At 41.0% G+C, this 13390-nt stretch overlaps 2 protein-coding genes across 2 annotated transcripts; both read left to right on the forward strand.

The window, feature by feature from the left end:
• The first annotated feature begins 577 nt into the window (after window positions 1-577).
• Window positions 578-5543, forward strand: LOC121626209 (GTPase IMAP family member 8-like). The gene is made up of 4 exons (XM_041964549.1): window positions 578-706; window positions 1808-2644; window positions 2951-3007; window positions 3813-5543. Exons 1-4 carry the CDS (start codon window positions 700-702, stop codon window positions 5291-5293), a joined length of 2382 nt encoding a protein of 793 aa, XP_041820483.1. The 5' UTR covers window positions 578-699; the 3' UTR covers window positions 5294-5543.
• Window positions 5544-7050: 1507 nt separating this feature from the next.
• Window positions 7051-13265, forward strand: LOC121626968. The gene is made up of 4 exons (XM_041965725.1): window positions 7051-7207; window positions 8079-9037; window positions 10843-10969; window positions 11292-13265. Exons 1-4 carry the CDS (start codon window positions 7201-7203, stop codon window positions 12341-12343), a joined length of 2145 nt encoding a protein of 714 aa, XP_041821659.1. The 5' UTR covers window positions 7051-7200; the 3' UTR covers window positions 12344-13265.
• Window positions 13266-13390: the final 125 nt, after the last annotated feature.

The following is a 13390-nucleotide window of genomic DNA, read 5'->3' on the forward strand; positions in this document are numbered from 1 at the left end:
TGCAAATGTCAGGATGACTGACCAGACACCAAAGTAGAGCCTTTCTGGCATCACTGCTCCAGTACTTGTGCTGGAAAGATGTACAGAAGATATCAGCAGAGGGCACATTATTATGGCCAGGACTCACTGAGTTCAGTAAGGATCTCACACAGTGAAAAATCTACTTCATCAAAAGTAGTGCAAGTTGGCCCAAAGCCACCTTTGTTCAATCAGAGGATGAAATGGGTGACAAAAATGCACTTTTTTCTTAATAGACATTGTGAGCTGTGAGTTAAAGTTCCCTCTCATCTTTTAAAAGATGACAGTACATGCAGATAACAGTATAGACAAATTTAGACAGACGGCTATAATTAACGTTGATGACAGGGAGGTTTTTGCTGACATGCTGCTCAGTTTAATGGCAGATGGACTCTACAGGCCGCAAACTTGGCTGTTGCTGGGCGTGCGTGCTCTCAAGCCAGTGTCTGCTGTCCAACTTTGAGTGCACTCAAACAGCTCCAAGAGGGCAGTGTATGCTTGTGGAATCCCCCCAAATACACATACACACACACACACACACACACACACACTCATCTTGAAACAGAAAGTGAAAGTGCAGTTAGAATATAACCAGAATCAGAGCATAGGAGAAAGGCACACAGTGGTGCTGTCTGATAGATCCAAATAATTTTTTTCTTCATTAATTTCTCTTTTGACAACATGAAAGGTAAGCTAATGTTCCATAGTTATTATTATTATTATTATTATTATTATTATTATTATTATTATTATTATTATTATTATTAATTGACACTGCTCACTGCATTTTAATCCAACCTAACCATGACGTACATTCTGGAAAGTCATATTTTGGCTAAAATATGTTCAGAGTGCTCACATTTGAAACGTGCTGGAAAATCAGTGGGCCTAATGTACCGTCGCATCAAAGCATGCAGCATCCTGTGTGAAAGCACGAGTCACATGTTTGGTACTCGCAACGCAAATTTAGCTTACATTCATTTTGATTAATAAAAATACATATTTGGTTCGAGCACGACTTGCCTGTCTATTGTTTCCCCTCACCGGATGGCGCAGGAGAGAGTGTGCGAGACAGGCTGACTGAAAAACAACCAAAAATACACCCTTCTGTGACGCGGCATTGCACTGTATTTCAGCCACCACTAGATGGCAGCACATGCAACATTATGTGGAGTGGAGATTTTGTGTTTAAGTGACCAACTGATAAGAACAGAGCAGAGGAATTGTGTCTGAAGGTGGGAAATGATAAAGATGTTCAGCCACACTTGCTCGTCCCTCATGGAAGGAAGGATTTTTATCCAGTGTGGCTATGAAAAGTTTTACAAATGCAAAACCACAAATGTCAACCTCATGGTGTGCTATGGAGGAAAAGGCAGCAGAAGTCAGTAGGATTCATCCTGTGGGAACAATGACTATATGTACAAAATTTCGAAGCAATCCATCCAATTGTAGTTAGTCTACAGCAATGTAGTACTAGTAGTCGAAATCCTAGGAAGATCATTTGAGCAATTGAAATTAACATATACTATATTACCTTTTATGTTTAGCAATTTGTGGCTGGATACTTTTAATTGTTATTGATGCTTATTCTATACTAAAGCAATAATTGTAACTGTAAGCCAGCATCATCCTGTGGGCATTGGCCAAAACAGTGACGTGACATGAACAGTGAACAGATGCACATTGGCCAGTATTTCTGGAAACACTGCAAACAAATGGAAAACAACATTCAGACACAAATGTACAGTATTATTGATGCATTTCCATTTGTCTCCTGTCGTGCTGACAGCAAGGAGGATCGTTCTGCTGGGAAAACAAGGAGCAGGGAAAAGCCGCCTGGCTAATCTCATATTTGGAGGGACTGTGTTCGAGGTAAACTGTTCTTCCAAATCCTTAATGAGTGAATGCCAAGTGGAAACAAAGTCTGTCAATGGAAGAAGCATCACTTTGATCGACACTCCTGGATTGTTTGGCTCAGGCAGGTCTGAGGTGGAGCTGAAGTCTGAGATAGTGAGGTATATCACAGAGTGCGCTCCTGGGCCTCATGCTTTTCTCATTGTGCTCAAAGTGGAGAAATTCACGGCGCAGGAGCAGGCTGTCATTGAGAATATACTTCAGTGTTTCTCTGAAGACGCTTTCAAATATGCGGCAGTTGTCTTCACTCACGATGAAGAGCTCCTCAAAGGGCTGAAGACTGAGGAGATGGTCAGTCAGAATAAACATCTGAGTGATCTGGTGAAGAAGTGCGGCGGGCGATGTCACGTCGTTGATGATAAATACTGGAAGAACAACAAAGAGGACAGTTACAGAAGAAACCAGCTCCAGGCGGCGGAGCTACTCAATATAATAGACAAGATGGTGATGGAAAACAGAAGAGTTCACAACAATGCCTCTAAGAACGTCTGGATCAAACTGACAGGCCCTGCAGCCGAGTCACTGGCGAAATCTTTCTCTGGGCCAGTGGTTGCAGTTTCGCAAGAAAACAAGGTATTAAGAAGAGGAGCAGAAGAGGGAGCAGCAGAAGAAGAAGGTGCAGCAGTCATGCCAATTTCACCAGAGCGAGAGGCTGAAGGTGTGGAACATACTGGAAGAGGAGGAACAACAGTAAAAGTCAAAACAGTGTCAGGTAATAAGTGCTTATTGTTAGAGTGAAAGTAGTAATGGGAGCATTATTGTGCCATTTTGCCCAGAAGTCAAGCTAATGTTGAAGGATAAAAGAGACGTTTTAATTTATTACATTTTCCATTAACAACAATAACCAAATGCTCAATACCACAACTATAAGTCACAGTTGTAATCTAATTCTGATTTGTCAGTAATGCCTCCAATCCAATGTTATGTAACAAGTGTAACAAAGCTTGCATCGTGCAGAATTTGCTGACCAAAGAGGCTGTTCAGTATTGGTTATTCTTGATAATTTTTTTTCCTCTAGCGTCACCAACGAGGATTGTCATCGCAGGAACAGCCCGAGCTGGAAGGAGCATCAAAGGTAAAAACACATTAGAAGAGAGCAAGGCAGAGTCTAAGTTTACAAAGGGAAGAAGACACCAGGATTCTTTGGATTTCTTTGTTTTTCTGATTGTGCAGCTTTCTATTGGTGAGATTTATAGAGCAGTACATATGCAAAGTTCTGTTTTATGAATCTCGATCTTTGGAACTGGCTGCACATGCACTAGCTTCACATCTATTCCCACAGTTCGCCATAAATGGATATAGAAACATCCTTAATACGACAACTCAACAATTGAAATGAAAATATTATTAACATGGGAAACAACAATCAAGTAAAACTCTTCACAAACAAATAATTATTCAAAATGAAGTTTATAAAGGTGCCATTGCTTGAAATTTTACTTTTGTGTAGACACTGGTTGGCAAACATTGTAGACAAACAATCTGCAATCACCTCATCGTATCAGCCAAACCATGTACGCCAAGTTTGTGCGAAGGGTGCACATTCTCACCACATACTCTTTTATACACACTTATTGTGCACACACATGTACATGAATGAATATATCTCTCCAGATGCTTCATTTTCACTCTAATCTGGTTGTTAATATGCATAGCAGTCCCTAAAGAAGAGCAAGACGTTCTCTATTTAAAACTTCAACAAGTTCCTGTTCTCAGCAGTCCCCTTTCTCTGTTATTATGATCAGTGTTTCAATACATGTAGGCATATTTCTGTATGTGTGTTTTTTAACTGAAAAACATCCAGACACCAGGTGGCAAGGTAAGATAACCGACCCAACACAAGTGCACAGTGTTAATTTTATATCATTATTCTCTTCCAGTGCTAAAAACATGCAGGATTGTGCTGCTGGGAAAAACCAGAGCCGGGAAAAGCAGCCTAGGAAACACCATATTTGGAGAGGATGTGTTCAAGACAAATAACACTCGGAGCTGTGGAACGCGTGAATGCCAAACAGCGTCCAAATCTGTTGATGGAAGAAGAATCACTCTGATTGACGCTCCTGGTTTCTTTGACTTCAGCTCCAGTGAGGAGGAGCTGAAGGTGGAGATGGATAGGTGTATCACAGAGTGCGCTGCTAGGCCTCATGCTTTTTTCATTGTGCTTAAAGTGGAGGAGATCACCAAACAGGGGATGGATGTCATCTCTAGAATATCTCAGTATTTCTCTGAGGAAGCTTTGAAATATGCTGCCGTTGTCTTTACTCACGGTGACCAGCTCCCACAGGGAATGAAAATTGAGGAGTTTGTTGATCAGAATAAATGTCTCAGTGATCTTGTGGAGAAATGTGGTGGCCGCTGCCACGTCGTTGATAATAAATACTGGAACGACAACCAACATAGTGATGACAGGAGCAACAGGTTCCAGGTGGCAGAGCTGCTGAACACAGCAGACAAGATAATGACAGAAAACAAAGGAGGCTGCTACACCAATAATATGCTACGAGCAGTGAAGAGAGGAATAGAGGAAGAGGGCGTCAGGGAGACAATAGGAAACGTGACACAGGGAGACACCAGCAGGAAAGCTGACAGCAGTATCTCTAAGAATGAGTGGATCAAATTCACAGGCGCTGCAGCAGAATCATTGGCAGGAGCTTTCTTTGGGCCAGCAGTCATAGTTTTGCAGGAATCTGGGGGAGAAAATGAAGACGGAGGAGAAGTAGAGGAGGAGGAAGAAGCAGAGGAACCAGCAGCGGAAGTAAAGAAAGATGTAAAAGAAAAACCAGCAGAAACAGAAGAAGAGGAGGAAGGAGACACAGAAACAGAAGAGGAAGCAGAAGAAGAAGCAGCAGCAGCTGAAATAAAGAAAGAAACAGGACAAGGAAGGAGTGCAGGAGGTGGTGGATTGGGATTTCTAGGTGGTCTGTTTGGGTTCTTTTCTGGGATAGCAGCAGGATTAGGAACGCTTCTAGGTGGTCTGTTTGGGTTCTTTTCTGGGATTTCAACAGGATTAGGAACGTGTCTAGGTGGTCTGTTTGGGGCAGGAGCTGCAGCAGCAGGGGCAGGAGCTGCAGCAGCAGGGGCAGGAGCTGCTGCAGCGGTAGCAGCAGTAGCAGCAGTGGCGCTAACATCTTTAACATTTTTTGGACTAATTGCAGGAGCAATAGCTTGGCTGGTATCAAAAATTAAAGATTTTTTAAAGAAACTGCCACGACATATTGGAATCGTCTTGCTGGTGGTTGTCTTCCTTTCGTTGCTCCTGTTATCACTTTGTCTCAAAGTGCGAATCCTTGGGACCCTCCTCTTACTGTTCGGAGTATTATTGTCGTTTTTGGCGTTAGTGTTCCTACTCTTGCTGTTATAGAAGTAGTAAGATTCACAGCCCCGATTCCAAAAACAGTGTGATCATTTCTTAATCCTTACCATACTCAATTGAAAACAGCACAAAGACAATATATTTAATAATTCTTGTAAATATATACTTGTTCTTCTGTTTGATGCAGCAACATGTTTCGAACAAGTTGGGACAGGAGCAGCTTAAGACTGCGAAAGTTGTGGAACGCTCCAAAAACACCTTTTTGGAAACAGGTAAACAGGTTGATTGGGTATGAAGGCTCAGTGGTTCACAAGCGAGGATGGAGTGAGGTTCACCACTTTGTGAACACATGATTGGATAAAGGATGTTGCTACATGGGCTCTGGAACACTTTGGTAAATACAGTTTGTTTGCAAATGATTGCATTCTGTTTTTATTTATTTTTACTTCTATTATACATCCCAATTTCTTTAGACTTGGGCTTGTACGACAACTGACAGCAAAGTATCAGCAGTTAGTTTGGGAGGAAAACCAAAAAATCAGTTGGCTTGATAGTGGTGCTGCATCACCAAAACTCAACCAACTTCATCCTTCCACCGTTGCAATACTAGACCTTTCTTGTCACCTGCTGATGGCAAAAAAATGTCACAGGCCTACATTAATTTTAGATTAGATTATTGCAAAGCTCTGTTTAATTCCTGAGTACAAAATCCTCACATTAGCCGACGAAGCTGCATAAATCTGCGCCCCGTTATCTCGCCCACTTCGCTCTAGTAGCCCACCCACTCTCCACCAACCTGAAAACCATGAGCAACAGAGTCTTGAATGCTCTGCCTGAAGAGCTCACGACTACCCACTCTCTTTTTAAACATGCTTTGTTGCTAAAAGTTTTGCTAAATTTGTTGCTTGACGTATTTCGTCTGGTTTTTAAAAAATGTGCCATTTTTCCTCTATAACAGAATCTTTGTTCTTTATCTTTTTGAAATCAACAGAGTGTTTTTGGAGTATTGTGTTTGTGGTAGTATACACATGTTGCTACAGTATATCTAATTACTATTTTATCGTGGAATTTTGACTGAAGTGGTTGTCTGTCAGTGCAGAGAAACAAGAGACAAAGATTTATTGAAACTGTTTATTAAAATGACTTTGTGAAATTGGCAGACGAGGACTAAACATGTCAGAGGATGATTTTCCTTCTTTCTTTTTTTTGTCTTTTTGTTTTTAATCCAGAAAATGCTAACATCAGCTGTAAGAACATAATGGATCAATAAAACCATCTTTTAGACTCATGTCCTCTGGTAGTTTTTCCCTCTTATCCACTGACACGCTCTAGGACTGATACTCTCAAACTCTTGCTTGCTCACTTCAGTTAAGTCAAAGACCGAAATAAGTCGAAACGGTTTCATCGAGGATTATAACTTCATCTACTTTCTAGAGGAGATATAAATGATTATGTAAATATAATGTATTATTCTGAAGACATCAGGTGGAAACAAAGCAAACCAAAAACCTCTTTGTACTGTAAAAACTGCAATTGCATCACCTGCCCACTAGAGAGCAGTTCATTATAATGATTTGGGGTCATTTGGATGGAATTAAGAAGCAAGTGAAGAAAAAAAAAGTAATGAGGTGAAACAGGAAGCAAATAACAGAATGTCATATGATTTCACATGAACCTGGGATCAATTATTGAAATGTTAGTTTTCTCCCTTCCTGATGAAGAAAAAAAATGTGCTGACAGTGTTACCAAATGTGCTGTTATTCAAGCATTGTTGTCATTAATGTGTGTGTATGCACTGTGCGATATGTTCATTCTGCTGCCAAGAAACAAGTCAAACAGGTGGAAGAGCAGGGTGAGAGGCAAACCACAAGCAAGAGAAAGACAAGACATGCAGTCACGGCATCCGCGAGATCCGACTAATTTTTTAACTCTGCCCTGATTCTATTACTGAAAGCATGGACGGTAAGTTGTGGTCACTTATTCTCAGTCATTCTACATGCTTAGAAAATTCAATATTTTCATCAAGATCAAAGTTCAAAGGAGGCTTGTGCCCATTTTTCATTTCTCATGATACCTGAATGACAGCTGAATGACAGTAGGACTGAGTGTTTTTTATTGTTTTTTTTTTTTTGCATTTATTACAAGTGACGTCTTTTTAGAATGTCTACATCATTGATATTGTTTTAATGTGAGTTTGATAGAGTTATCTCATATGGTTTTTGATAAACTAAGTGAAAGTGAAAGCAAATGGTCAATTTTACCCGCTTCACAGAATTAGAATGAGTTAACATGAAGATCAGGTTTATTATGAAAAGGACCTGCATTTCATATAATCAAGGCCTGCAGCGTATTTTTATTTTCTAACATAGCAGTTCTCATTGCAGCAATGAAGATGCATTAAGTTTGCCTGCTGATTTTGTTGTTATTTCATGAAAGTCTTTTGTCCCACCCCTATGTAACCTCTGACCAATCACAAGCAATACAATGCACAAAACCCTCTGCTGCACAAATACAGTGCCAATATTGTGACTGTATTTAGACATTTATAATGGTAAAACAGCGATCCATTTATCCTCACAGAAAAACATGCATATCTCTGTCCAGAGATGTTGATGTAAGCCTAATCAGAGCAAGTCCAGGCTTGGAAGCAGTAGCTACTTTTATTGATATTCGAAGCAGAGCAAAGCAGCCCAGTTTCAGTACATTAGCAAGCTGACATTGTCAGCAAAAGTTCGCTACTTGAGCTGCTTTTTACACTGTATATTACCTGGAACTCCTGAGGCAAAGGAATGTAATAATAGATCACTGACACGCAGGTATTTATGTCTTCTAGTGTCAACAAAAAGGATTGTGGTCTTGGGAAAAACTGGAGCTGGGAAGAGCAGCTTCGCCAACACCATATTCGGAGAGACCGTGTTCGAGGTAAACCACACACCTGAATCCGGAACAAGTAGATGTAAAGCAGAAACCAGATCTGTCAACGGGAGAGGCATCATGTGGATCGACACCCCTGGGTTTTTCGACACAGGGAGGTCCGAGGAGAAGATGAAGACAGAGATAGTGAGGTGCATCACAGAGTGCGCTCCTGGGCCTCATGTTTTTCTCATTGTGCTCAAAGTGGAGAAATTCACCGAGCAGGAGCAGGACGTCATTAAAACACTGCACCAGTACTTCTCTGAAAAAGCTTTGAAATACGCCGCAGTTCTCTTTACTCATGGTGACCAGCTCCTCGAGGGAGACACCATCGAGACATTTGTCCAACAAAGCAAAGGTCTGAATGATCTTGTGAGGAAGTGCGGAGACCGGTGCCACGTCATTGATAACAAATACTGGAAGAACAACCAGCAGAGTGAATACAGGAGCAACCAGTTCCAGGTAGCAGAGCTGCTCAAGACAATAGACAAGATGATTGAGGCAAACGAAGGAAGCTGCTATACCAATGAGATGTTGCAAGCGTGGCAGCGACAATTACAACAAGAGGAGGATCGCCTGAGACAATCAGCTGCAAACATGTCAAAAGAGGAGGTCACACAGCAGGCGAAAGCCAGCGTCTTTGGAAAGCAGTTGCTTAAAGTCACAGGTGTTACAACAGGTGCACTGCTGGGAGCTTTCCTCGGTGGGGCAGTGAAATTAATGAAAGAAGAAGGATCAACAGTGGCATTAGCAGTAGGAGTAGTAATAGGAACAGCAGCAGGAATAGCAGCAGGCGTAAATGTAACAGAGGGAGCAACTGCAGAGGCAGCAGCAGCAGCAGCAGCAGCAGCGCAGACAGCTGAGGAGCATCAAGAGCAATAGGAGGTTAACTGGAAGCGGTAAAGCAAAAAGAGGTTTGGGACTTAACTTTCTCATGAGACTAATAAATAACCATCAGGATTTATAACTCTGCCTCTATAACTCTTATAACTCTGACTTTGTGCAAAACGTGAATAAAAACAGAACGCAATCATTTGCAAACAAACTGTGTTTACTGATAATGGTTTTATTACAGAGCCCATGTAGCAACATCCTTTACGTCAGGCATCTCAAACCGGTTCCATAAAGGGCCGCGTGGCTGCAGGTTTTCATTCCAACCCAGGAGGAGCACATTAGGCCAACCAATCAACATCAAGGGATCACTTAGTTATCAGCTGAAGGGCCACGCGGCCCTTTATGGAACCGGTTTGAGATGCCTGCTTTACGTCATCATGTGTTCACAAAGTGGTGAACTTCACTCCACCCTCGCTTGTCAACGACTGGCTTTCCAGGATGCTCCTTTCATACCCAATCATGATGCACCTGTTACCAATCAACCGTTCCAAACAGGTGTTTTTGGAGTGTTCCACATCTTTTCCCAGTCTTTTGTTGCTCCTGTCCCAACTTGTTCAAAACATGCTGCTGCATCAAATTCAGAATAAGCAGATATTTACAAAAATCAATGATGGTGATGAAGTTAAACATTAAATATATTGTCTATGTACAGTTTTTAATTTAGTATATGTCAAAAGGGGTTAGTGAAACATCACATTCTGCTTTATTTATGTTTGGATTCATGAAATAAACTCTAAATCCAACTTCCTGTCCTTGGTGATTTGAAATGTATGTGTGCAGATCTACCCTGGTGGTCACTATGTCTGACTGGATCATCTGTCAGTAATGCATGTAACATTAATTGATTTGGACATGTGCACGGTGTTCAAGGTTCAATTTAATTATTGGGTCAAACCAGCAACTCTCAAAGACCGACCACTGGAGCTCACCCCCTGACAGCATTCAGTTGCACATCATTTCTGCCTTTATTTTTCCTTAACATTTGGTATTGAATTAATTCATATCTGTCTCTATCTTAATAAAGATGTTAAGCTCCTCCAACACTAAAGGTCTGATCTGACCTTGGAATAAGTTTAACTTTGATAAAATGCTGTATTCTGCTATAAGTTGTTATTTTTGTATGTAGCCCCACATAATTTTTTCAGTGATGTACAGAAGGCTAAACATGTGATATAACATGTTTAGCCTTCCAGTATTTTCCAGCTATGATGACACATCTGTTAATCTGATCGTGATCAGATGTTAGCTTCTGGTAGCTTTAACGTGACTTTTGATTTTATTTTCACAGATTTTTTTCTTGTCACAAAATTGCACAACAATAAATCAGAAAATTCTTTGCGAATCAAATCTGATTTCACATAAATGAGATTTAAAAGGTGATACTGAGTCGGAAGCAGTAAGTAAGTAACTGAGTTGGTTTGCAGAGACGGTGTAACGCTCAACTTCCTGCTTTACCTGACAAAAGACTTGCCTATGCTGCCAGACCAGAATGAGTATCGTATCTTGAGAAATGAAACAAAGAGGGAGGCAGAAATGAATGAAAAAGAAAACTAAAGCTGGAATATCCTGACTTCATCATGCACGTTTGAATTTTAGAGATTTTTGAAAAAACATGATTTTTTAAAATTAAAACTGAAATAAATCTGAATGCTGAAACATAGAGTGACTGCTTGTCCTTTATCGCAACATATCTTGCACCAGCGTCATACAGGCGATGAAAGCATCATACAGGCAATGCCTATATGATGCACCTGTCTGAAAACAAGTGCACTGTGTGTTGTTCATTCCAGCAGCCAGGAAACAAGTCAGACAAGTCAAGAAACAAAGCAAGAGGCGAGTCAGAGCAGCAGAACAAGAGACAAGACTCCCGGTCGAGACGTCCTGTGGATCTAAAGAGTCCTTTTGACAGCATGGCCGGTACGTTTGTCTTATTTTCTTTCCTGCTGTTGTTTCAACAGCGAGCACCTAATGTATTGTCAATATCTTATGCAGTTTTTTAATATTTGAGTTGGAAAGTTTTTTTTCCTGCGCTTGCTGAACATTATTTGACTGTGATAAAATAAGGTCTCATGTAAAGTGGGTCAAAACAGTCTCCTACCTGTGATTGTTAACTAATTTTTATCTGCAACTCAGCCATAGTTCATACTGTGTAATCATTCTTGAGGCAAAGCAAATGAAAACACTTCCAGAACCAAGCTACAAGTTAACTAAGAGACAAATGTTCTGATTTCTCCTTTAGTGCCAAACACAAGGAGGATTGTCCTGGTAGGAAAAACTGGAGTCGGAAAGAGCAGCCTGGCTAACACCATATTTGGAGAGACCAAATTCCAAATAAACCACTGTAATGACTTGCAAACGCGTCGTTCTCAAGCTGAAACCAAATTCGTCAATGGAAGAAGCATCACTTTGATCGACACTCCTGGTATCTTCGACCCAGACAGGTCTACGGACGAGATGAAGCCTGAGATGGCAAGGTGTATCACAGAGTGCGCTCCTGGGCCTCATGCTTTTCTCATTGTGCTTAAAGTGGAGAAATTCACTGAGCAGGAGCAGGCTGTCATCACACAAATGTGTGAATATTTCTCTGAGGATGCTCTAAAATATGCTGCTGTTGTTTTCACACATGGCGACCAGCTCCTGGAAGGAATGAAAATTCAGGAGTATGTCGATCAAAGCGTGGGTCTGAGGGATCTGATGAAGAAGTGCAGTGGCCGCTGCCACGTTGTTGATAATAAATACTGGAAGAACAACCAGTGGGATGAATACAGGAGCAACCAGGCACAGGTGGCAGAGCTGCTCGACACCGTAGACAAGATAGTGATGGAGAACAATGGAGGATACTACACTAATAAGATGCTAGAAGAAGTGGAGGGAGCAATAAAGAAAGAGGAAGAGCGCATCAGACAGTCATCAGGACATACATCACAAGAGGAGATCAGAAAATGGGCTAAAAGCAACGTCTTGAAGAAGCAGGTGGACGATGCAGCACCAACGTGGATCAAAGGGTTAGTGGGCTTCGCGTTCATAGCTGGATTACTCGCAACGCTCTCAGCTGTGGTGATCAAGTCAAAATGGGCAACAACAGAAGCACCGCTTGACAAAGAATTAATGGCAGCGACAGTGGCAGCAGTGGCAGGACACCAAATAGCTGAGACAGTCGGGCCAATAGGAGACGTTGTCGAGGACTTGAACACACCAGCAGTGGAAATCCAGGAGACCTTTGAAGCCATCTTGAACAAAGTTTACGCTTTGTTTGACAGCACATACAATCCCTGGAATCCATTTCAATGAATGTGGAGGAAACAGAAGACATCAGAATAGAGGCTGACATTGACATGTCAAGTATTGCAATCATCAATCTCCAATAAGACTATGTTCATGAAGCTATAGAGTTGAATTGTTGAAGGTTAATTTATGTGTCCACTTTAAAATACTGAGTAAATAAAAGGTGAACATCTCAAAAATGGGTGGTTCTAACAAACTTAATGTGATTCATGAGCTTTAATTTAGAAGTGGTTGTTGGGTTGGGTCTCTCCAAGACAACATGTCATGTTTTGATGGGGCATGCCACCAATTTTACACTTGAGACTACATTACAGTTTGTAATGAGGCATGGGGTTATAAAAGAACGAGGGAAGGAGGATCTACAATGAAAGACAGGCGCATTATGGGATTGTGAGATTCAGCTATATCTTGGAGCTTGCTTCATTACTTATGGAGTGTTAGAGTAGGAATATCTCTGCCTCTGCTTTGATTTTGACCACTTTTATTCCAAGTTGATTTTTTTTATATGTCATTTTCATTCATTTGTGTTGCTTTGTTATAAATGTGTTGTGCAACAATAAAACAGCTGATTGGTCACATGTCTTTTTGGTTTTTCACATTCACTTGCTTGCATGCTATTAAAGATTAGACATACTGTCTTCAGCTGTTTTCATTTGAGTGCGTGTCAGAAAGGATGAGCAAATGATCACGTCCTGTTTTATTTATGTTGTAGCCTCAGAACTATTTAGGAATCAGGCTTTTTTGTTTCCATGACAGAAGTATCTGTCAACCGGTCAAACACAGGTCTTATTGTTTTCGTTCTGTTTACTTGTACACTTGATTCCCTGAAATCATGTATATGCTGCCAATAAAAACAACAAAACAAAAGCCTTGTTCGGTCTCACCAAGAGACAAAACACTCCACCCTGAAAAGGTATGAAGAGTCATAAAGTGATGTTAGTCTGGTTATGCAGCCTGCTTTGAACTCTTCAGCTAACTATAAATGTTGCCATTAATAAACCAATTAAAATTCTTTTCAACAGGCATCTTCAGAGCCACCACCCCAAACAAGAA

Source organism: Chelmon rostratus, chromosome 23, assembly GCF_017976325.1.
Source record: "Chelmon rostratus isolate fCheRos1 chromosome 23, fCheRos1.pri, whole genome shotgun sequence".
Classification (NCBI taxonomy): domain Eukaryota; kingdom Metazoa; phylum Chordata; class Actinopteri; order Chaetodontiformes; family Chaetodontidae; genus Chelmon; species Chelmon rostratus.

Excerpts from the sequence above, each read along its gene's own strand:
- LOC121626209 (XM_041964549.1), top strand. Across the intron at positions 2,645-2,950 it reads AAAAGTCAAAACAGTGTCAG|CGTCACCAACGAGGATTGTC; the intron begins GTAATAAGTGCT and ends TTTTTCCTCTAG. Across the intron at positions 3,008-3,812 it reads AGCTGGAAGGAGCATCAAAG|TGCTAAAAACATGCAGGATT; the intron begins GTAAAAACACAT and ends ATTCTCTTCCAG.
- LOC121626968 (XM_041965725.1), top strand. Across the intron at positions 9,038-10,842 it reads CTGAGGAGCATCAAGAGCAA|CAGCCAGGAAACAAGTCAGA; the intron begins TAGGAGGTTAAC and ends TGTTCATTCCAG. Across the intron at positions 10,970-11,291 it reads TCCTTTTGACAGCATGGCCG|TGCCAAACACAAGGAGGATT; the intron begins GTACGTTTGTCT and ends TTTCTCCTTTAG.